Here is a 25,581-nt window from a genome sequence, read left to right as displayed (position 1 = left end):
ATTAACAAAAACTTGCAAGTCTGAATATACAAATTTCCCACCATCACTTTTAGCAGCCTGTTACGTTAAGGCGGATCCTTTTTAAGTTTCTTTCTTTGCCATTATGTAGCTGTGGGCTCCTCGCCCTTTTATCTGATCATTCCCTAGGCAGCATCTCTTTCCCTTATCCCTCAAGGTCATTCCCAATACCATTACACGTTCCAGATCCCATGAAAGAAGTTGGTTTCTATCTCTGACAGGTATGCAGTTTTAGAGGAGGGAATATAAGATTAGGACATCCTCACTATCATCTGAGTCCAGATTTTTCTGGGACTGGAAAAGTTTGAGTTTGGCAACCACCAAAATTTTGGGGCCAAGGATTTGGCTGGGAATAAGCAAAAGGGAATAAGCAAGATCCATGTGAACTTAGATCCTAGCTGCATCTGACCTTTGCATGGTTCTGGTCTGGGAAAAGGGAATCAGATTCCCTGTTGTGCTGTCTAACCTCTTTTTTCTGATGGGTGTCATGGAAGTATATTTCAAAAATACTCAAGTAAACAAAAACAACCCCAGGAAGGGGATGCAAAGATGCAAACAGGATGAAGAGATGAAGCCAATAGGACATTTATATTCTGGAATATTCTAATGTTGGAGCATATAAGTAAATTATGTATGTAAAAATCTAGTGGATAGGATGGGTATCGAAGAAAGGTAAAAGTTAATGATTAGCAAGATTAGGCCAGCTCATTTTAACCAAAAATTAAAACAGGGAAGTAATTTATTAGAAATTCACATTTCTTAAAGCTACCATTAAACAAAACAAAATGTTTACATAACCAAGACGATGTCTGTGATTTGTCAGATTTGTATAGAACTCAAGGATTCAAACCTGGTTTGTAGTTCTCACATGGTATAAAAATCAGATTAGGAACGGAATAGTTTTTTACCATTAAAAGGCTTATTTCTACACTGATATGTGGGAAACATGTATTTTGCAGTGCAACAGTCAGTATTAGGCAGCTTTTGAGAAAATGCGTCAAAATTTCATAATTGTTCATGCAGTAGGGACTATGTAGTTCAACGCTGGAGTCACATGTATGATGAAACCTATGACATTACTTTTATAACACATTTCACATATTCTAGCATGTTTAGTGCACTCTTATGGTTTATAATAATTTAATATATTTACACTCCCACCACTCTTCAACAGACCTAAACTAGCTAAAGAAACATTCTGGAAAACAGTTCTTCCAAGCTTTTGGGCCAGGCAGTTAGGCAAGCTCTTTTGGTGAAATGGTTTTGGTTTGGAGATCACTGTTTAATCAGGGCGTCATGACTTTGTATTGTTATCATGGTTTTAATCTTTGTATATGTCCAGATGCACTGCTTTTAGATGGGAGGTTCCATAAAGGGTTTAAATGAATAAATGAATAACTAAATAAATTTTAAACAATTTTTCAAAATAATTTATTTGGCAATAAGAGTAAGTGCTGAGTGACCAAAAAACGCTAAAAGAGCAGATAACAATCAGAACTCCAGTAAATGTCAAAAATCATTTTGGCCTGCAATGACATTACATCTCTCTGAGGAAGCGAGGAATCAATGACTTACAATTCCAATCTTACCAAAATGGAAGATTCGACAACTTCCAGGGGATGTATGGCAAACTGAAGACTCCTCTGTGAAAGCAGAGCTGACGACTGTGGCAAAGACTAAGGAACCAGTGAGTAGACTGGCTCCTTGCAATCTCTCCAGATAAGAAGATGATGGGAGATCATCCACATGTGTTCCAGACAGCTGGTCCCTGTGAGCAGACTGCAGGACACTGGTTTTCCACAGTTTTGACTAGCAGAGGATGATGAGATGAGCCATCTTTCTCGCACCCACGGTGGAGGTTTTTAAAGGACATTAAGTTCACAAATCTCACTTTCTAATCACTTTCAGAAATTACCTATTAACCATCTTAAAGCTATTACAGACCTGTGGTTCTCTAGTTTGAAAAGTCTTCATCAGGTGAGTTGATAAACTCTGAACAAAAGAACCATTAATTACAAGCTTAAGAACTTAAAGAATTTGAAATAAACAGCAAAAAGCTAAATCAGATTTTGATCTAAGAAAATGATAAGAGAGCCAGTTTGGTCTAGTGGTTAAGGCAATAGGCTAGAAACTAGGAGACTGTGAGTTATAGTCCGCTTAGGCACGAAAGCCAGATGAGTGTCCTTGGGCCAGTCACTCTCTGTCAGCCCAACTCACCTCACAGGGTTGCTGTTGTGGGAAAAATAGGACGAGGAAGGAGTATGAGGTATGTTTGTCGCCTTGAGTCGTTTATAAAAATAATAAAGGCAGGATAAGAATCAAATAAATAAATAAATAAATAAATGGATTATGAGTCCGGTTAAATTTGTAATATTGACTTTTACTATAAGATTTTGGAATTAACTATAACAAATGAACAGCTTCTCATGAGAAACAGACTTATTCTGGCTATCCTGGCTATTTTAAGTCATACAAAAGATAAATGATGATTTCAAGAACTGGACATTAGAGTGGACTAAAGATTTTATGCAGAAGAAAAAATAATACAAGCCTGTTCTTGATATGAGTTAATACTGGGACTTATAAAATGACACAAAGCATTGTAACATTGGAGATATTAAAGGAGATCTTTAAAGAATGGAGCCAGTAATTAGTAACTACAATATCAACTCTGTCAGTAATGATGTCTGCTTCTCTAGATAGACTATGTCCAAAAGATGTTAATGAAGGAGATGCAGAACAAATTTTATCTGACAAGACAGAAACACTATCAAAAGTGGAACTACAAATAACAGGCCAAGAGAATGATTTGGAAAAGGATGCTTTACTTGATATACAAAAGAAACTGATTGAAGTTTTAAAAATTAAAAGGGAAGTACAAATAATAAACCAAGAGAATGACCTGGAAAATGTTTTCTTACTGGATCTAGAAAAGAGCCTTGTTACAGTGTTGAAGAAATCTATGTGATGGGAAAAAGAAGAATTAAGAGAAATTAAATTCTATGACACTATTTGATTGAATGAAAGATTAAGGCTGTTAGAAGTAAAAGGAAGGAATATAAAGTTGGTTTATTTTATTGAAGTTAAAATAAGATATTTTTTGCAACGTTCTGGCACCCCTTTATAGACTTTTTGCTGACACCACAATTAAGAAGTTGACGTTTTATGGATTTGCTTATAGATAAAGGATGGGATATGGGATGAAGAGATATCTGTTTAACCTTATAGGGTCTGAAGAGTTATTAAATTTGTTTATATTTGTTATGATAAATGTTGGAAGTCACTTCTTCATATTTATTTTCTTTTTCTTTATTATATTCTTTTTATTTTTTCCTGCACATTTTATTCTTTCTTTCCATTCTCTTCTCTTTAAGTTTTTTGTTGTTGTTTATTCGTTTAGTCGCTTCCGACTCTTCGTGACTTCATCGACCAGCCCATGCCAGAGCTTCCTTTCTTTAAGTTTAGTTTGTATTAATTTTTACTATTGTAATAAAAATTCTTAATTAAAACATATTCAAAAAGGAAGATTTGAAGTATTTTACAGAAGGCCATTAGACTAAAGAAGAGATAAGATCCCGAGCTTTCATGAAGTCATTGAAAAGGCCTTCTCTTTGACACATTTAGGCCTTTTTCTGGAGAGGTTAGAATATACTAGGTTCTGTTTTAGATTTCAAAAGGCACAAATTTTAATATGAAGTTTACCCATCTTCCTCAAGCTGCTGCCATCCAGGACCTCAACTCATAGTTTTTGCCTAGGTTGGCAGAACATCACCAGCTTGCTTTAGCAGAATTAAGGATCCTTTAGACATCCTTGTTCTAAATCATAAAGGGTTTTAAAAATTAGTGTTTCACAATATGTCCATAAATGAATTGAAAACTTGCATGCTGTTTAAATAAGGAGCTACATAATTCCATATATGTGATCTCTGTTTACAGTCTGGCTGCAGCATTCTGGACCAACTGTAGTGTATGACCTTATGAAATTGCAGTCCCATACAGAGTTCACTGCAATAATCCAGTGTGAAGTAATTGTGCCAGTGACACTCTGGTCAAGATCTACTGACAATGAGTAGCAGTATATTTACATACTATGACATTCTTGTTTTAAATGGCAACAGTATTTCTGTAAAGTACACACTGTACATTTGTTCTCAAAGAGCAATTGGTTGTATGGTGTAAAGTTGCATGATTTTGCATGTTTGCTATTGTTACAACACTATATCTGTTTCAGAAGGAGTTGTAGCACCTCTTCAGACTTACTAAAAGGCTTTCATGAACTAAGCTCACTTATCAGATGCTAAACTAACATAGGATTTAAATTGGGATGAGGAGGCAGGGAAAGGAAGGAAAGGCAGGTTGGTTATACAGATGTAAATTACACAAGATCCATTAAGAATTGTAATGTGTTATAAAATCCATTTTTTTGAGATAGCCTGAAACCTTTTCATGGATGTTCATTCAGCAATCTCTTGGTCAATTGTGCTGCTAAGTTTCTCCTTCTTCCAAAATGAAAATTTGCAATAAAATGTCTTGGGAGATATGCCTAAAGCATCATTTGTGCTTCTGTGATTAAATCCAATATATTTATAAAGCTGAACAAGGTAAAGTAGTAATGGTGGCCACCAATATTTCTTTAGGTTTACTTTGTAAGTTGTATTTCAGTTTGGAAATATGATTTCCATCTTACTTACCTGCTCTTGTTAAAAGGTTTATTGGCAATTGTAGGTAAGTCCCCATTAATTTCTTTAACTTCTTTAGAGCAGCACTGAACAGAGTTGTAAGCTACAGGACTTTTCTAAAAAAAAAATTCCCAAAATTATTAGGATCTGTTCAATTAACCTACCATCTCTTTATCCTTGTTTTCTTAGACTACTCTAAATTCCTGGACAAGATGTTTTGATTTGAAATAAGATTGAGAGCATAAGTAGTAAGTAGTAAGATCTGCATTCAAGCAAAGGTGGTGAAAGAGGCTTTGGCAAAGGCTATGATGACCACTACCCTTATAGCCTATTGAGAGTTGCTACATATTATTCTAATCCAGCAAGCGCTTCTCAAACTTTTTCATTAATTCCCTTCTTTCTCTTCTGTTGCTATATTCTCAAAGGAATTATATAAAGCAACCTTTTTTTTTTTTAATCCATCCTGTCCTGTCCACACCCCTTATGAATCCACTCTATGAAATTTGCTTTCATAGGTACAGTTTGGACCAGCCTGCCAGCAGTTGCAGAGCAAGCAGATATCCGCCTGGTGAATGGCTCAAGTCGCTGTGCAGGAAGACTGGAAGTACTCCATAATGATGTGTGGGGTACTGTTTGTGACGATAGCTGGGGCATTGAAGATGCCCGCGTTGTATGCCGGCAGCTGGGCTGCGCCGGTGCAATATCAGCACCAAGGGAATCACATTTTGGCAGAGGAGTTGGTCGCATCTGGATGGATGGAGTTCGATGTGTAGGGACGGAGAGCTCCCTCAATCAGTGCCCATCAAGACCTTGGGGAGAAAATGATTGCCATCATGGAGAAGATGCTGGTGTTGTGTGCTCAGGTGAGTTCATCAACTATGAGTTGTGTCACACTTGCCTTCTAACATCATCAAGTTTGCCAGGTCGCATGGCCTGTGTATGTACTAATAAAGGTGATTGATAAGAAGGTTTCAACAAGTCAAGCTTTTAATGGCATGGAGGGAATTACTGTAACCCAAGCAACTGCTAAAGGTACACATGCATTACAGAATAAGTAGTTGGATAGCACCTTTGGATTTGCAAGCTTGGAATGATAAACTTATCACAAACAATTAATGCACCAGAAAAGTTTTGTGTTGTACATATTTCAGTGAAAACATGTTCTTTTGTGGTGATAAGTGATATTTACCACAACAAAAGAAAGGCATATACATAGAATAGCTCCACATATTAGAAGAGGACAATTTAACTATCACTTGGAACTAAACTCAATAACCTCTGTCTGCAACACCAGCAGTACCTGTGAACCAATATGAGACTTAAAAATGGTAAAAATGTATTTCAGAGTATTGCGAAGGCGTCTAGAGTCCAAAATTTCTTTAACTTCAAAGTGTTGCTGACTGTCAATCATGATGGGGGTTGGAGGTGGAGGTTGGCGATGCCAGCGGTCAGAACGAATAGTTGGTTTGAGCAAACTGCAATGAAAAACAGGGTGTAAGCATTTGAGGTTATGAGGCAAGTCAAGTTTAAAAGTCACAGGGTTAATTTGAGCGGTAATGGGGAAAGGACCCACAAATTTAGGAGCCAGTTTCTTGGAAGGTTGTGAGGACTTTATGAACTTAGTGGAAAGGTAAACCGAGTCCCCGACTTGAAATGCCGGCTGAGGGGCACGCTTCCGATCAGCATACTGTTTATAATCCAATTGTGCATCAGCTAGTGCCTTTTGAATCATCGGCCAGGAGTCTGCCAGTTGCGTTGCCCAATCACCTGGAGTGGTTGATCCGCCAGGAGGTTGCAGTAGATCCGGGATAGGTACAAAGTCTCTGCCTTGGGCAACACGAAATGGGGTTTGGCCGGTGCTTTGATGAACCGCATTGTTGTAAGCCACTTCAGCAAAAGGGAGGAGGTCTACCCAGTTGTCCTGCTGGTAATTCACAAAAGCTCGAAGGTACTGCTCCAGAGTAGAATTTAAAGCCTCTGTGGCCCCGTCCGTCTGGGGATGCCACGCCGTGGACAGGGCTTGCTTCGTTCCTAACAATTTGAGGAACGCCCGCCAAAATTGTGAGGTAAATTGTGTGCCCCTGTCTGAAATCAAGCGGGAGGGACATCCGTGTAGCCTGTACATGTGTACCAGAAATAGGCGGGCCAATTGACGTGCCGACGGAATGGACACGCAAGGGATGAAGTGGGCTTGTTTTGAGAAATAGTCTTTGACCACCCAAATGACAGTTTTGCGTTGACTGGGTGGTAATTCAACAATAAAGTCCATGGAAATTTCATCCCAGGGGCAAGAAGGGGCAGCCACCGGCTGCAGCAGCCCCTGAGGCTTCCCCACCTTGCACTTAGACATCGCACAAACAGTGCAGGAGGCAATATAGTCCTTGACATCTTTGCGTAATGTGGACCACCAGAACTGCCTCTGAACAAGGTGTAAGGTTTTAACAAACCCGAAGTGACCCGCTAGTTTGTCATCGTGTGAACGTAGTAACACCTCTTTTCTTAGGCTTTCAGGGACATAGAGGCGGTTAGATTTCCAAGCGAAGCCTTGGTCAAAAGTAACATTGTCTTTATTTGTAATTCTATACCCCAAATAGTCAATTTGTGTCTGGTGAAATGCACATTTAGACAGTTTGGCATACAATTCTGCTGATCTGAGTTTACTCAGCACCGTTTTCACCAGAGAGACATGCTCTTCCATGGTTTCAGTATAAATCAATACATCATCCAAATACACCAATACCCCCTTAAACAGATGCTCATGCAGTACTTCATTGATCAATTGCATAAATACCCCAGGGGCCCCGGCCAGACCAAAAGGTAACACCTTATACTGGAATGCACCCAACGGGCAATTGAAGGCAGTTTTCCACTCATCGCCCTCCTTGATTTGTACACGATAATAGACTTCTCTTAAATCGAGTTTAGAGAAGATTTTTCCCTTAGCCAGATGTGACAACATGTCCTTGATCAATGGCAGGGGATATTTATTGGAAATTGAGACGGCATTTAATCCGCGGAAATCGGTACAAAGTCTCAATGTCCCATCCTTTTTTGGGTGGAAGAGAACCGGCGCCCCCACCGGCGAATTCGCTGGCTCAATGAATCCGCGCGCCAAATTTTTGTCCACAAAGTCTCTCAACAGAGTCAGTTCCTTTTGTGTCATGGAATAAATCTTTGGCTTGGGCAATTGGGTGTTGGGCACCAGTTCAATGGCACAATCCGTTTTATGATGAGTGGACAATTGATCTGCTTCCTTTTCGCCAAACACATCAGCAAACATCCGGTACTCCGGCGGCAAGCCTTCCAGAGGAGGGGCCGGGAAATGCGGAGTCACAGCTGCCGCAACCCCCACCATCTCCTCTGGGGCACCCTTCCCTTCGGTCACCTGGTAAAACCCATCCCTAAACGTGATAGTCCGGTAGACCCAGTTTATTTGGGGATTTTGCTGAACCAACCAGGGCACCCCCAACACCACCAAGGGACCCCCTACTGGAGCCACGACAAAAGACAAACCTTCCTGATGGCTGCCCAGCTGCAAAGCTACCCGCCCTGTGAAATGGGTGACCAGTTTGCCCCCTGCCATGGACCCATCCAGCTGTGTAAAGGTGATGGGTCGCTGTAAAGGGAAAGTGGGTAGCTCCAGAGCCGCTACCACATCGGGGTGCATTAGACACCGGGAACACCCCGAATCGATCATGGCCCATACTTCTACAGTCTTGGATCGGGAGCCCAACTTCAACTTCACCATGAGAATGCGGTAACTGCCACTCACCGATGAAGGCTCGCGCCCTTCTTCCACCACCTGCCCTGCGGCGCCCTTTAAAGCAGGTGGCTGGCATTTCCCGCTGGCTGCAGTAGTTCGGGTTCACCCTCATCCTCGTAGAACATCACATCGTCTCCCTCGCTTTCAGCCACCGTGGCTTTCTGCTTCCTCGGCAGGGAAGGGGACTTCGTCGGCGGCTTGCCGAGCCGTTCCTCTCCCTTTGCCTTCGGGCACGCTGCCACTCGATGCCTCTCCTTACCACATCGCAGACACAGGCCCTTTGCATACCGCTTCTCTCGCTCCTCGTCCCAGGGTCGTTGCCCTGGTCGCCCCCCGGTGCTCGGTGGGCGACTGGGCTTCACCTTCCACCCCGATTTGGCGGTCTTTCGATGGGCGAAGTTCTCATGTGCATGCTCATTCCTTCCTGCCAGCTGGATCCATTCGTACAGCATATAGGGGTCGTCCATCCCCAAGGACCAGCGCAGCACCTCTGTGTTCAGGCCGTCCTTGAATAACTTGATGATGGTGGCTTGGGACCAGTCATCCACCTTCCCAGCAAGCGCTTTAAACTCTAGCGCGTAATCAGCCATGGATCTTGAGCCCTGCTTAAGTTCTTTCAGAGCTCGCTTTGCCCTCTCTTTCGCCAGGAGATACTCAAAGTGTTGCCTCAATGCCCAGAGGAACTCGTTGAATTTCTCCAGTTTAGGCGCTTCTGACTGGCACATCTGGACATACCAGTCTGCCGCCCTCCCTTTCAGTTTGGTGGCAATGGTGATGATCTTTGCCTTTTCCGATTGAAAAAGCGACCCCCATTCTTCCATGTAGGCTTTAGCATTTATCAGGAAAAATGAGAGTTTGGTCGGATCCCCATCAAACTTGACAGGGAAGTCTCTCATCCCGCCCCCCGCCGGGCTGCGCCCCGCCACCGGGGCTACAGGGGTTTGCGCTTCCCTGGCTAGTGGCGGCGCGGGGCCTGGGGGCGGCCGCACCGGCGATGCTGCTATTTCCATCTGGACCGTCTGGTCCCCCTCACGCATCCGCGCCGTCCGTCACCGCTCCGGGGACTGCCCATGGGACGAAGGGGTCGAATGCCGTTGGCTTGATCCTTCCCGGGTTTCTCTCAACGAGGTCACATCTAGACTCAGCTGCTTCAGTATAGTTTCCAACGAGTCCATTTTTGACTCCAGCACTCGGATACGATCTGGGGTGGGGGAGCCTTCTCTTGGCTGCACCTGAACCACTGTGGGGGATAATGGGTATCTCTGCCTCCAGGATGGGCCCCCCACCACCGAGACATCCCCTTGGGTCTCATCCCAGGTGACCAGCTCACCCGGGGAAGTTATGGTAGTCTCCGGGGCAGTTTTCATGCCCCCGGCTTCACCCTCCGACTCGGAGCTCGCCTCCTCTAGGATGGCTGACAGCTCCCCCACTTGGGACGGTCGGTCGGGTCGCCTCATGGTCGAGTCCGGTTCCCCTTCTTCCATCATCACGATGTCGGGTTTGGTCATCGCTGGCGCTCTCCCTCACAGGGTTAGACTACTTGCTTTTTCCTGGACAGGGGCCAGCGGAGTTGGGATCTTAGATTCTCAGCTTTATGTCATGATTGCCCCCAGCCCAAATACTCAGACTCACAAGAGGCTGCTATATGAAATCTGATTTATTAAGGAACTTAGAGCAAATACAGAGAAAGCTGAGAATGAGCAAAAGCACGCCAAATACAAACTTAAACCCTTGGTGCAAACGTATCCCGCCTCCCTCGTAACAGCCCCGCCCGTCACAGGTGCTGGCAATCGTCAGAGCTGCTAGCCTGGGAAAGTAACCTTGAACGCAGTAGATAATGCAAATACATTCCAGAGCAAAGCCAAAAGATAAATACTCCCATCCTCCCGAGAAAGATGAAACACGCATCCAGCTAATGACATGTGAAACGTTACGATGTATCAAAGACATTGAAACGGCAAACATGACACTTCCTTTAAAAGTAATCCCAAAGTGGTTTCAATGTAAGGAAAGAATAATAAAGAAATAAGTGAAACAGTAATAGGAAAGCAGAAGTTGGCTAAAACTGGTATGTGGTTTCCAGAGGCCCTTCAAGTTGTTTCCTCATTAAGAGGAAAGTAGAGTGGAAAAACATGACAACATGCTTAATCGCCCTCGTATTGACAAAGAACCCCCAGTGCAATAAAGTGCATTGGGTTATCACTATCCTGTTCTGATATACCAGATGCAAACAATTCTGAAACATATCTTGCCCTTAAACAATTTACCACCTCTTATTTCAGAGAACTTTCAGGAATGCTTGTAAGAGGAGGAAGTGGCCAATGGAAATAGTCACTTCCATTCCAACAGTCCTTCCCCTCTCTTGATCAGTGTTTTTGCCAAGAGAAGGGGAGGTGGGATCATGGTGACATAGCACTTTGTTTCCCCGTCAGGGTAGAACAATGAAGAACTGTGAAATACCCTTGACTCCAGTTGTCTATGTATACATGTCCATGTTGCTTTCTTGGAGCAATATGGAAGTTGCTAGCCATTGCTTTCTTCCAGGAGGGAGTTTGTTTTCTGCAAGTATTTCTTGTGTTGTGTAGTGTTTTGTTGCATCCGAGACTAGCCTATAGCCCTGGGATGTCCTGGTATTCTCCCATTCAAGCACTAGGTAGACCCGGAGCTGCTTGACTTTTTGAGATCTGACAAAGTCTTGCTACTTAGTTGGGCTCATCATAGGATAGGAAAGAAAAACTTCACCTTAAGTGAGGTAGCAAAGACTAGCTCAAAAGACTGTAGTTCAAAGCCTTTCAAACGGTTACCCAGAAATCTGATGTGGTCAGTAACAAAAAACCTGGGTGCCTTTAACTGGGCTGGCATGGACATGTCAGACAGTATTGGATCTGATTTTGCTTACAAGGTCCTTTCTGCTATCCCAAGATTAGCCTTTGGGTTCTTTAAACAGATGCTTATATTAAAAAAAAAAAATGGTTTGTCTGTGCGTGCATAAATGTGTGTGTATGTACAATGTTTGCATCACATTTTTGTTTTCCCCTGGTAAATATGTTTCCCGTCAAGGTTGTGAAAATTTTACTCAGAGGATGCACTACTGAGCTTATTTCTTTTGTCCCATCAGAACTTCGACTAATGGATGGACCCACTCGTTGCTCAGGAAGGATTGAAGTGTATCACAACGAGCAATGGGGGACTGTGTGTGATGCAGACTGGGATTTAAATGATGCCAACGTGGTATGCAGGGAACTGGAGTGTGGAACTGCCATAAAAGCCACTGGAGGAGCACAGTTTGGCCAAGGATCTGGAACCATTTGGCTAGACAGAGTGAACTGCACAGGGAAAGAAGCTTTTCTGAATGAATGCCCGAAAAGACCTTGGGGAGAGCACAGCTGTGACCACAGCAGGGATGCGAATGTGGAATGCTCAGGTAATTTGATCAGCTATGTTGCAATCAGGAGCCCAGATCAAGATCAGACTCCTGCTTTGGTTGCCAGTTGTTTGGCCATGGCAGTTTCTAGATGAAACCTACATGGCTCAGCTCAGCTTAGGGTAATGAATGATTCCTAGAAATAAGTGAGGAATATATGGCAGACATGCAGACAGATCATACCACCATTTAAAGTACCCTCAGTAGTCCAAAAAGTAGCAGTATCTGAACAGTCTCTCACAAGACTTCTCAGGTACTTTCAGAAGGCAAGCAGGCAGGGGGGCAGGCAGGCAGGCCAAGTTTGATTGTGTTTAAATATTCAGAGCATTTCATTGATAATGGGTTTATTTCCTTTGCCATCAATGTTCTTCTGCCTTGTGCTGTTTTTGTGCAGGTGTTTTTTTTTCCTATTGTTCTTTGTTTTTAAATGTGATGATGTTGATGATGATGATGAGGATGAGGATGAGGATGATGTTTCCTTATGTGGAAGTCAGTAGAATTGCGGGTGTAGGTTAAGTGGTTTGTCTAAGATTGTCTAAGATCATGGTGAAAATCTATTTATGTGGTCACTAAGAGTCGACAATGACTTGATGGCACATAATCAATCAATCAATCAATCAAAGATTACCTCTTAGTCATTTAGTCCAGGTGGAAAAAGTAGGACATCTTGTATAATGACCAGCAGCATCCATGGGGTTGGAGACTGTCAAAACAAGCAAGATGGCAGTTACAGCATTGCTGTACAGGTCCTGCTCCTTTGTACGTGTCAACACAAATATAAAAGGAACAAGGATTGGATTGGGATACCCCGAATGCTCTCTTGCCTCCCTTATGACACCTCCCCACCCCATGGATGCCATTAATAATGAGCTTAGAAATTGTTCAAACATACATGATTGAAATACCACTTCAAGCCATGGTTTGTTTCAAGACCACACCCAGCCAAAAGAAAAACAGTCTTGCAGACTAAAAAATAATAATATCTTGTTTGGCCAATTTCTAGTTTGTGTTCCTTCCTTTTTAGTGGTTGATGTCTTGTGTCCTTGTCCTTTAGGCTTCACGAAAGTCTTGAGTGGGACACAAGACAGATCAGGAATAAATCAGGAAATGATAAACAAACTGCATAATCCTGCTGACACAGGAATTGTGTCAGCAGGAACATGCCAACAATGTTGAAGCCAACAATGTCAGATCATGACTTACTCTGTTAGAATAAATCATGGTTTAATCCTTGGCCATTCACAAATCACAACCAAACAAGGCACATTATGGCTAAGTGTAACACATGAAGCCAGATATAGGTCCAGAAGCTCCTGTATTGATTCTGCATAGCTTTCATATCGCCTACTGTGAGAGGTGGGAAAGTAACACTGAGTCTAACCATTTCAGACCCCAATGCAGTCAGATTGGTGAATGGAACAAGCCGCTGCTCTGGGAGAGTTGAAGTGCTGCACAACCAACAGTGGGGAACAGTCTGTGATGATGGCTGGGATCTCAGCGATGCTGAAGTTGTATGCAGGGAACTGGGCTGTGGAGGAGCCTTGGAGGCCCCACAAGGAGCACATTTTGGAAAAGGAAGTGATCCCATTTGGCTGGATGATGTCAAATGTAAAGGAACAGAAGCTGCCCTCCGGGACTGTCGTCTAAAATCTTGGGGAGAACACAACTGCAACCATGGAGAAGATGCTGGTGCAATATGCTTAGGTGTGCACTTAGGAGAGCAATATATCATGGGCTTGGAGATTGACCCCAAATAATAGTTTAGCATTGTTTAACTTTGCTCTGCCATCTAATGGTCATTTAGATTTTGGCAGCCCACATACAATTGCCCTACATATGGCTCCTGGCATGCCATTCAATGGCCAAATGTAGCTGTTGGGTTGAAATAGAGTGTAAGTGTCTATTCAATTGGGTATTTGTTCCCTCTCAGCTCCTGCTCCCTCTGCTTCTGGTATACTAAGATTAAAATGCAGTTTTCTCAATAAGACTGAGTTTGTTCATCTCAAGTAAGTCATTTGCTGTTTAAAAATTGCTTTTCTGTAAATATCAGGAACCAACTTTTCTGGAAGCAAAAAGGGTCAAGAAGGAGTAGCTTCTCCTTGTGGAGAAAAACAAAAATGAGATTTATTGTTGATGATGATAATGATGATGTGTAAAACCATGCTTACTCTGAAGAAGCCGTTATTCCTCATATTCCTCCCCTTTAGGTGAAGTGGCCCAGCAGTTAGATATCCAAGAACTTTGCCAACAATTTACTTTGTGATCTCGTGATTCTTCAACCTTTTGTTTCCCATCAGAACTCCGACTGGTGAATGGCTCAAGCCGCTGCGCAGGAAGAGTGGAGATCTTGCATGACCAGCAGTGGGGGACTGTGTGTGATGATCGCTGGGGCCTTAAGCATGCTGAGGTCATCTGCAGGGAAATGGGCTGTGGTGTTGCTTTGAGAGCCCAAACAAAAGCATATTTTGGACAGGGAACAGGGAGGATCTGGCTGAATGATGTGAACTGCCAAGGAACAGAAAGCGCCCTCAGTGAATGTACAGCAAGTGCTTGGGGAACGAACAACTGCAACCATGGAGAAGATGCTGGGGTGGAGTGTGCAGGTTAGTTTTTCCTGACTTTGGATTTTTATTTTATTTTATTCCAACTGCTTTGGGGATGTTTATTATGGCTGAAAATTCTAATCTTCATAAATCGCTAAAGAATATACATTTGAGAAGGAGGGAGCATTAGATTCAAATGTTTTGGAATAATATTTTTGACTAATCTGCAAGATCTTCCTCTAACCACCAACAAGGGTGAACTTACTTTTTCTTAGTAAATTAGGAAAAGTGCTCTCAGATTCTGTCTGAAGGTAGTTTCAAGGTAGACCAGCAAATTTCACACATTTTAAATGAACTCATGGCTGGGCATCAACTCAAAAGCAGAGGGGGTAAAGAGGGCTTCATCCTGATATTTGTAAAACATCAGGCTGCAGTCTTTCAATTACTAGATTCACACACCACATAAAGCCAAGGTTTTTTAATCCTGGATTGTGGAATGACCCACAGTTGTTATGATTCACGTAGTATATAACCATAATCCATCATTTGCAAGTCAAAATGACTATATTCACACATTTTATCATTAAGCTGAGTGCAAATAAGCTACATTATGACCTCCCAATAAACATTATCACCTGAACAGACAAAGTTGGTCAGTCTAGTCTAGTACTGATGCCAGCAATACTTCATGTTTTCAATGAGGGATTGGGACTGAACTACTACCAAACTACAGCCTCCTTATAATGCTCTATGTATATTTGGAGGGAATTTAAAAATCTAGAGTACAAGAGTTTCATCTGAGAATCAAGCTGCATACATGTAATATATAGAGTGATTTTCCTCAGGCCACATTCAAAATTCCCTAAGATCATTAAGACATGGAGAGAACAAAACTTTCAGTATAGATAGCTCATTAGAAAAACTACAAACATACCTTAGATATGCAGATCAGAAAAAAGAGGCTCTGTAAGAGACATATCAGAGACGACTAATTGCAAGCACCACCACTGCCTGTAATTGTCTATAGCAGTTGCTTGTAAAAAGAGAGATGAAGCCTTGAAAATAATGGGGAAGAGAGCAAATGTCTACCAATCTTGCATGGAAGCTGTTTCGCTCTGCAGCTAGCAATATCAGCACTTGAAGCTGAGCTTTGAAGCAACTTCTTTCATAGATCCAACCAGCTAGGAGTGCTGAGCAATGTTTTCCATCTTCTATTTCATGATTAAAATTTCCAAGCAACTGCCCCTTTCTTAGAAATTCAGTGAGATTATGAAATGTATGCCTTGCAGAGCATTTCAGAAATAGAGAACCATCTGTTATACTAGCAGCTGAAATGCTAAGAGAGTAAAATAAATCAAGGGTGCAGGTAAAAGATAAAGCATTCATATGGAATGAAAACCAACTCCTAAGACTCTATAAGAGACATATCAGAGACGACTAATTGCAAGCACCACCACTGGAAATTTGCCTGGAAATGAAACGAAGGGTCATTTAGATTTATGGTCATAATAACTGCAGATGTATGTGACTATAAGCAATGTAATGTCTGCGAATTAAGTACAAATGATTGCTTGCAATGGCAAAGCATGATTCATGATGCATTTTATCCATCTTAAAATAACATAATCATCTTCATTATTTAACTTTAAAATAGTTGCAAAACTACTCAGAATGGTTGTTGCAGGAGGCATAATGTCATAGGTTCTAGGGCATTAGTAGGAGAAAGTTCCTATTTTTGAACCAAACACGATTTAATGCTCTTCTCAGCAGTCACAACATTCCACTTATATTCATTTTCAGACAAAAACAGAATGAGGGCCACAGTGTTATAAAAGACATTTGTACATTGTAGAAAAGCAATTATGGAGTAAGCTATCTTCAGAAATGTTCATTCCTTATCTCTGTTTCCCTCTTCAGAACCACCTGAGATCAGATTATCAAATGGTCCCAATCATTGCTCTGGGAGAGTTGAGATCTTGCATGATAAACTCTGGGGAACAATCTGTGATGACAACTGGGACCTTGATGATTCTGAGGTTGTATGCCAGTATTTAGGCTGTGGGAGTGCCCTCTCGGCACTGCAAGGTTCTCATTTTGGGCCAGGAGCTGGTCCCATCTGGCTGGATGGTCTAAATTGCACAGGGTCAGAGACAGCCATCACCAAATGTCCAGCAAAAGCATGGGAGGAACATGACTGCACTCATACAGAAGATGCTGGTGTGATATGTGCAGGTAAGAAGCACTCATGGAAACTCAGGACTGAAACTGAGTATGGGAGTTTTTTGGATCAATCTTATTCTGGAAACATCTCATAGATTTGTTTTTCATGATTTGGTGGATTAATAGACTGCCTAGTACTTATTCATTTATTTGTTTATTCATTTTTGTTTATATTTGTGCATTTATTTTATGCATGTATCTATTTTAACAGCCTTCCTTTAAAAGTAAACCCAAAGTGGTTTCAATGTAAGAAAAGAATAATAAAGAAATAAGTGAAAAAGTAATAGGAAAGCAGAAGTTGGCTAAAACTGGTATGTGGTTTCCAGAGGCCCTTCATGTTGTTTCCACATTAAGAGGAAAGTAGCCTGGAAAAACATGACAAAATGCTTAATCTGCCTCGTATTGACAAATAACCCCCAGTGCAATAAAATACATTGAGTTATCACTATCCTGTTGTGATATACCAGATGCAGACAATTCTGAAACATATCTTGCCCTTAAACAGTTTACCACCTCTTATTTCAGAGAACTTTCAGGAATGCTTGTAGGAGGAGGAAGTGGCCAATGGAAATAATGCAGTCCTTCCCCTCTCTTGATCAGTGTTTTTGCCAAGAGAAGGGGAGGTGGGATCATGGCGACATAGCACTTTGTTTCCCCGTCAGGGTAGAACAGTGAAGAACTGTGAAATACCCTTGAGTCCAGTTGTCTATGTATACATGTCCATGTTGCTTTCTTGGAGCAATATGGAAGTTGCTAGCCATTGCTTTCTTCCAGGAGGGAGTTTGTTTTCTGAAAGTATTTGTTGTGTTGTGTTTTGTTTTTTTGCATCCGAGACTAGCCTATAGCCCTGGGATGTCCTGGTATTCTCCCATTCAAGCACTAGGTAGACCCGGAGCTGCTTGACTTTTTGACATCTGCCAAAGTCTTGCTACTAAGTTGGGCTCATCATAGGATAGGAAAGAAAAACTTCACCTTAAGTGAGGTAGCAAAGACTAGCTCAAAAGACTGTAGTTCAAAGCCTTTCAAACGGTGACCCAGAAATCTGATGTGGGCAGTGTCATGAGTGCCGTTGAGCTGAAGTCATCAGCGCAATGGCACACATGACAATAGCAAGGAAATAGGTGAAGGGGCTCAAGATAAGTAGCCATCAACCCACAACGACTAACGGCCAACAAACAATAACTAAACGGATCACGGAGCACACCCAAGCCATCAGCGCCAATACAACGGAGATCGCCCAGCTGACAGCAATCACCAGAGGAATAGAAAACCTGATGATGGGCGATCCCGGAACCCCTCACCCACCGGCAGGGCAACATATTGGACAAAGGGGGGTGACGTGACCGCGAGTGAGGGGGCGCTGACCGGCGCGGGGTATTTAAACCCCGCACCGGCACGCTCCTGTCACTCTCAGCTTTTTCCTTCTGACGCTGTAACTGCGCTGTGAATAAATCAGAGCCTGATCCAAGAACCAGTGTCTGAGTATTATTCAGAGGCAGGCAGCACATGACATAAAGCTGAGAGTCATAAACTCAGCCTCGCCGAGCCCCACCAGACGACAACGAGCCGCGGGAGGAGTAGACGGCGAGAAGACCAGCAAGATGAGGCCAGAGCGGCGCGGGCAAGGAGGGCGAGCCGCGCGGCAAGAGACAGAGGAGGACCGACCAAGGCCAGAGGCACCGCGGACTCCCGGAGCCATGGACGCCCACCCCAGCCGACCCGAGCCTCAGCTCCAACCCCAAGGGGAGATGGCGACGGAGGCAACCCGACCGCGGGAGGGAGCAGCAAGACTTCCGAAACCAGCGGAGGACCCCGCGCCCCACATCGCACCCCAGCAACGGGCGTGGAGTGACAGCCCAACGGCGGTCAACACGGAGGAGGACAATGGAGACACCCAGCAGACGGCGGAGGAAGCGGACCCGCGGCAGAGGGAGGAGGAACCCCGCCGGCAACCCACCCCCGAGGACGCGCCAGCGGAACCGGCCCCAGCGGCGGCGCGGGCTGTGGACGAGGAGGCACGAGCTGAACTCGTGGCCATGCGGGCTCAACTGATGGAACTCCGGACCATGCTCCAGTCGCTTATGCCCCCCGCGCCACCCAACGACGTCCCCGCACAGGCCCACACCCCGAGCGAAGCACCGAACCCCCACGGGCCAGCGGAGGGTCAGCAGACGGCACAGGCGGACGACACCACAGACCGGGAAGTGAGAGGCAGGGCCGCGCAAAACGCCCAGGCCCCAAAGGACTTCCCCATCTTCTTCGATGGGACCCCCACGAAACTCTCGTTCTTTGTTACGAACGCTAGGGAGTTCATGGGGAGGCACGGACACTCCTACGACTCCGAGGCCGACAAGATCGCCGCCGTGGCGATCAAACTCCAAGACAAGGCGGCGGACTGGTACGTCCAACTGTACGAGTCCAGCTCCCCCGCCCTCGCCACCTTCCCTGCTTTCATCAATGAGATGAAAAACTACTTCGAAGACCCACTAGCCAAAGTAAGGGCGAAAAACGCACTCCAAAGACTTAAACAGGGCACACGCACGGTCCCTGACTACGCCCTGGAGTTCAAAGCCCTCGCGGGGAAGGTCAGCGACTGGTCCGAGACCACCCTGCTGGAAATGTTCAAAAGGGGGCTCAATAGCGACGTTCTCCAATGGGCCCTCTACCGCGACGACCCAGAAACGCTACATGGGTGGATCCACCTCGCGGGGAAAGCCGAACACGCGCACCTCACCTTCCTCATGACAACCACGGAAGACACAAACTATGCCGGAAAAAAGGTACCCGCACCACACGTGGGGATGGCCGGCCCGATATACCCAAAAAAGAAATTCAACCGGGAGCCCTGCGGGAGGTGTGGCAAATTAGGGCACAAGACGGTGGATTGCTTCGCCAACCGACCGCCGACCAGCGCGCCCAAACCCACCCCGAAAATTAGCCCCAAACCACTCAACCTGGGGCCGCCCCCTCACCACCGAATGACCGTGGCCATAGCGACACCAGAGGAAGGCTGGGACGCTTACTGGGGGGAAGAGGATAACGCAGACCCCGAACAGCCGGCGGGAAAAGCTCCCCGCCTGCCCTGAAACGCGTGGCGAGGCAGGCGGTGGGACAGCAGCGCGGACCACCTCGACGGAACGACGAAAGCCCCGTAATAATGGCAGCAATCAAACTCTCTGCCGGCAACGGAGCCACCACGGCCGCGGCACTAGTGGACTCGGGGTGCTCAAAAAACCTCATCCACCCCGACCTAGTCGCCAAACTCGACCTCCGCTGCTTCCCCCTCCCCACGCCGCTGGCATTCCACCAGCTGGACGGCTCCACAGCGGGAGGGAAACCAGCCACACTACAAACCGAGCCGGTCACCCTGCAAATGGGCACTCACACCGAGCGCACATCGTTCGTCTTCACGCACATCGGACGGCCCATTGCAGTCCTGGGGATGCCATGGCTCGCGACAAACAACCCGCGGATCAACTGGGAGACCCGCACCTTCACATTCGGTGACGGCGAGTATCGAGCACCAGTTCCAGCGGGCAGAACCAACCCCACTGTAGGACGAGCGGAGGCGACTACACAAGACAACGCCGCTACCACAGCAGACCTACCGGAACAATACGCCGACTTCTCCGAGGTCTTCGGAGAGGCAGAAGCTGACCAACTACCCCCCCACCGCAAGACGGATTGCCGGATCGACCTACTGCCCGACGTCCCCTTACCTAGACCAAAGATCTACTCAATGACCCCGAAGGAGATGGCAACCCTCCGGGAGTTCATCGATAAAAACCTTGACAGGGGATTCATAGAGCCAGCATGCTCACCGGTCGGAGCCCCCGTCTTATTCCGGGAGAAGAAAGAGGGCACCCTACGGCTCTGCACCGACTACCGGGGCCTAAACGCGGCTTCCCTGTCCAACAAATACCCCTTACCCCTGGTGAAGGACATGCTCGCCCACCTGTCCACGGGCAAAGTCTTTTCCAAACTGGACCTTCGCGAGGCGTACTATCGCATCCGAATCAGGGAGGGGGACGAATGGAAGATGGCGTTCAACTGCCCCCTAGGCGCCTTCCAGTACAAAGTACTGCCCTTCGGACTCGCGGGGGCCCCTGGGGTGTTCATGCAGCTCATCAATGAGGTACTGCATGAACATCTGTTCAAAGGGGTCCTGGTCTACATCGACGACGTCCTTATTTACACAAAAATGCACGAGGAACATGTGACCCTAGTCAGGCAAGTCCTCGACAAGCTCAGAAGGGTGCAGCTCTATGCCAAGCCTACAAAGTGCGAGTTTCACAAAGAGCGCCTAGACTACCTGGGGTACCGAATCTCCGGGGACGGCATCGAAATGGACCCCGCAAAAGTCGAAGCGGTGCTAAACTGGGAGCGCCCCCGCAACAGACGCCAACTACAGAGCTTCCTCGGATTCGCAAATTTTTACAGGTCATTCGCCCGGGGGTTCGCAGAGATAGCCCTCCCCCTAACGGACCTCCTCAAAACCAAAGGGGTGGGGGACACCCGATGCGCCAAGAACCCAGGCACAGTGCTGAATTGGACTCCCGCGTGCCAGACCGCATTCAACAAGCTGAAAGCGCTGTTCACTACGGAGCCAATCCTCGCACACCCGGACCCAGAACGGCCGTTCGTGGTCCAAGCCGACGCCTCAGACTTCTCCCTGGGAGCCATCCTGCTACAGAAAGACCCCACGGGACTCCTGAAACCATGCGCCTACCTGTCAAGAAAGTTCTCCGAGACAGAAAGGCGATGGCACGTCTGGGAGAAAGAAGCCTTCGCGGTGAAATCAGCGCTAGAGACATGGCGACACCTACTCGAGGGAGCCACCCAGCCATTCGAGGTCTGGACTGACCACCGGAACCTCGAGGCCCTACGAACGCCTAGACGCCTTAGCCCAAAACAGGTCCGATGGGCCCAATTCTTCAGCCGCTTTAATTTCCAGCTGAAGTTCATGCCGGGCAAAAAGAACTTCCTGGCCGACGCCCTCTCCCGACTGCCCCAAGACGAAGAGCCCGCCCCAGACACCATTGGGACGGTCCTATCCGCCTCGCAACTGGGGATGGCCATGACCACCCGAAGCGGCGCGCGGAGGCAGCTCGACTCTATGGCGCAGCCGACGGCGGGACAACCGGCGTCCGGAAGAAGCCAACCGCAACTACCAGGGGGAATGCACACGGACCTCGCCGCCGCCCTCAAAACCGACCCCTGGTTCCTGGCAAACCCCGACAAGGTAACGATGGCACAGGACCTGGCATGGGGGGAAGGCAGAATCTACGTCCCGGACTCGCAACGCCAGGCGACCTTGCATAGGTCACACGACGCCAAACAAGCGGGACACTTTGGGTTCCTCAAGACCCTACACCTAACACGGCGTCAATTCTGGTGGACTGCGCTCAGGCAAGACGTAAAAGCCTACGTAGCGTCCTGCCCAACGTGCGCTAGGGCCAAACGGGCACCAGGCAAACCCGCGGGGCTATTACAATGGGTGGCAGAACCCTCCCGCCCATGGGAGGAAATCTCTATGGATTTTATAGTGGACCTCCCACCCAGCCAGAAGAAAACGGCCATTTGGGTGGTGAAGGACTACTTCTCAAAGCAGGCCCACTTCATCCCCTGCACGTCGGTCCCATCCTCACAACAGCTAGCCAAACTCTTCCTCATCCACGTGTACAGGCTACACGGATGTCCCGCACGTGTGGTGACCGACAGGGGCACACAGTTCACCTCCAAATTCTGGCAGGCTTTCTTAAAGCTGACGGGGACCCAACAGGCCCTATCTACGGCTTGGCACCCCCAGACGGACGGAGCCACAGAGGTTCTTAATGCCACCTTAGAGCAATTCATACGATCATATACTAACTACCACCAAGACGACTGGGCTGAACTGCTCCCGTTCGCCGAAGTCGCATACAACAACGCCGTCCACACGAGCACGGGGAAAACTCCGTTTGAAGTAGTCTCGGGGCGCGACTTCGTCCCCATACCGGAGCTACCTCAACCCCCGGAACCCCAGGTGGACGCTAGCGACTGGGGACGGAAGATCGCGGAAGCATGGCCAGTAATCACGGCGGCGCTGAAGGATGCACAGGCAGCCTACAAAGAGCAGGCCGACAAGCACCGGCGCCAACAACCGACGTTCCAAGCGGGGGATATGGCCTACCTATCCACCAAGTTCCTAAAGTCAACCCAACCCTCGAAAAAACTGGGGCCTAAGTACATCGGGCCGTTCCGAGTCACGCAAATAGTGAACCCGGTAGCAATACGCTTGGACCTGCCACACAACCTACGGAGACTCCACCCGGTGTTCCACACCAGCCTCCTGAAACCGGCAACCACCTCCCGATGGCACCCAAGCACGCCACAGCCCGCACCGGTGATGATCGACGGGCAACACCACTTCGAGATAAGGGACATTCTCGACTCCCGCAAGCAACGAGGAACTCTACACTATCTGGTCAGGTGGAAACACTTCCCCCACCCGGAATGGGTGGCGGCGCACAACGTTAACGCGCCTGACCTGACCAGAGCATTTCACCGGGCATACCCCGACAAGCCACAACCAAGGTCAGCAAGCCAAACCCCCCCCCGCAGGCCCCCCCCCTGCCTCCCGTGCCCCAAGGGAAAGGGCCCCCCCAAGCCCGCGACTTGGGCAGACCTCCCCCCCCCGGGACTCACTCCCCCTGCCCCGGGCCCACGAGGTGGGGACAAGCGTTCGCCAGCACCCTCCCCCCGCCCCCCCGGCCGCGGGGGAGTGGCAAGCAAGTCAACAGAGCAACCTGGGGGCAACGCCCAGGAGATACAACAAAGGCGACGCACTTTAAATGGGAAAAAAAGAAGGGCCGTACCTGGAGCTGATAAGCACCCGACCAGCCACGCCTCTCTCCTCGCCGAACTGAGCCAAACAAACAGGGTGTGGCTGGAGCATGCGCACGCCAGGACGGGACCCGAGCATGCGCACCATGGACACACCCTGGGAAGGCACGTGGTAGAGGGAGGAGCAAAGGGAGGGGTGACAACTACTCTGGCGGGAATTTCAAAAAAAAAAAAAAAGTGCCGTTTGACAGCTCCACCGGAAAAAAAAAAAACAAACAAACCAGAAAACCGTGGGGGAGCACTATTCGGAAAGGGGGCAGTATGTCATGAGTGCCGTTGAGCTGAAGTCATCAGCGCAATGGCACACATGACAATAGCAAGGAAATAGGTGAAGGGGCTCAAGATAAGTAGCCATCAACCCACAACGACTAACGGCCAACAAACAATAACTAAACAGATCACGGAGCACACCCAAGCCATCAGCGCCAATACAACAGAGATCGCCCAGCTGACAGCAATCACCAGAGGAATAGAAAACCTGATGATGGGCGATCCCGGAACCCCTCACCCACCGGCAGGGCAACGTATTGGACAAAGGGGGGTGACGTGACCGCGAGTGAGGGGGCGCTGACCGGCGTGGGGTATTTAAACCCCGCACCGGCGCGCTCCTGTCACTCTCAGCTTTTTCCTTCCGACGCTGTAACTGCGCTGTGAATAAATCAGAGCCTCATCCACGAACCAGTGTCTGAGTATTATTCAGAGGCAGGCAGCGCATGACAGGCAGTAACAAAAAACCTGGGTGCCTTTAACTGGGCTGGCATGGACATGTCAGACAGTATTGGGACTGATTTTGCTTACAAGGTCCTTTCCGCTATCCCAAGATTTGCATTTGGGTTCTTTAAACAGATGCTTATATTTTTAAAAATGTGTTTTGTGTGTCCGTGCATCCGTGTGTGTGTATGTACAATATTTGGATCACATTTTTGTTTCCCCCTGGTAAATATGTTTCCCCTCAAGGTTGTGAAAAAATTACTCAGAGGATGCACTACTGCACTTACTTCTTTTGTCCCATCAGAACTTCGACTAATGGATGGACCCACTCGTTGCTCAGGAAGGATTGAAGTGTATCACAACAAGCAATGGGGGACTGTGTGTGATGCAGACTGGGATTTAAATGATGCCAACGTGGTTTGCAGGGAACTGGAGTGTGGAACTGCCATAAAAGCCACTGGAGCAGCACAGTTTGGCCAAGGATCTGGAACCATTTGGCTAGACAGAGTGAACTGCACAGGGAAAGAAGCTTTTCTGAATGAATGTCCGAAAAGACCTTGGGGAGAGCACAGCTGTGACCACAGCAGGGATGCGAATGTGGAATGCTCAGGTAATATGATCAGCTATGTTGCAATCAGGAGCCCAGATCAACATCAGACTCCTGCTTTGGTTGCCAGTTGTTTGGCCATGGCAGTTTCTAGATGAAACCTACATGGCTCAGCTCAGCTTAGGGTAATGAATGATTCCTAGAAATAAGTTAGGAATATTTGGCAGACATGCAATCAGATCATACCACCATTTAAAGTACCCTCAGTAGTCCTAAAAGTAGCAGTATCTGAACAGTCTCTCACAAGACTTCTCAGGTACTTTCAGAAGGCAGGCAGGCAGGCAGGCAGGCAGGGCAAGTTTGATTGTGTTTAAATATTCAGAGCATTTCATTGATAATGGGTTTATTTCCTTTGCCATCTATGTTCTTCTGCCTTGTGCTGTTTTTGTGCAGGTGTTTTTTTTTCCTATTGTTCTTTGTTTTTAAATGTGATGATGTTGATGATGAGGATGATGATGATGATGATGATGATTCCTTGTCTGGAAGTCAGTACAATTGTGGGTGCAGGTTAAGTGGCTTGTCTAAGATTTTCTAAGATAATGGTGAAAATCTATTTATGTGGTCACTAAGAGTCGACAATGACTTGATGGCACATAATCAATCAATCAATCAACCAATCAAAGATTACCTCCTAGTCATTTAATCCAGGTGAAAAAAGTAGGATATCTTGTATAATGACCAGCAGCATCCATGGGCTGGGGGACTGTCAAAATAAGCAAGATGGCAGTTGC

At 46.6% G+C, this 25,581-nt stretch overlaps 1 protein-coding gene across 1 annotated transcript in view; it reads left to right on the top strand.

The window, feature by feature from the left end:
• The window catches only part of LOC134495498 (deleted in malignant brain tumors 1 protein-like), a 91,415-nt gene that overhangs the window by 11,566 nt on the left and 54,268 nt on the right, over nt 1-25,581 (top strand). The window contains exons 2-7 of the mRNA XM_063300992.1: nt 5,213-5,560; nt 11,579-11,884; nt 13,274-13,588; nt 14,182-14,487; nt 16,345-16,659; nt 24,548-24,853. Coding sequence (XP_063157062.1) covers nt 5,213-5,560; nt 11,579-11,884; nt 13,274-13,588; nt 14,182-14,487; nt 16,345-16,659; nt 24,548-24,853 — 1,896 coding nt within the window. The remainder of the gene's footprint in view (nt 1-5,212; nt 5,561-11,578; nt 11,885-13,273; nt 13,589-14,181; nt 14,488-16,344; nt 16,660-24,547; nt 24,854-25,581) is intronic.

This window comes from Candoia aspera, chromosome 4 (assembly GCF_035149785.1).
Source record: "Candoia aspera isolate rCanAsp1 chromosome 4, rCanAsp1.hap2, whole genome shotgun sequence".
NCBI lineage: Eukaryota > Metazoa > Chordata > Lepidosauria > Squamata > Boidae > Candoia > Candoia aspera.
The sequence above is the reverse complement of the archived record's forward strand: the minus strand, read 5'-3'. Positions and strand labels throughout refer to the sequence as shown.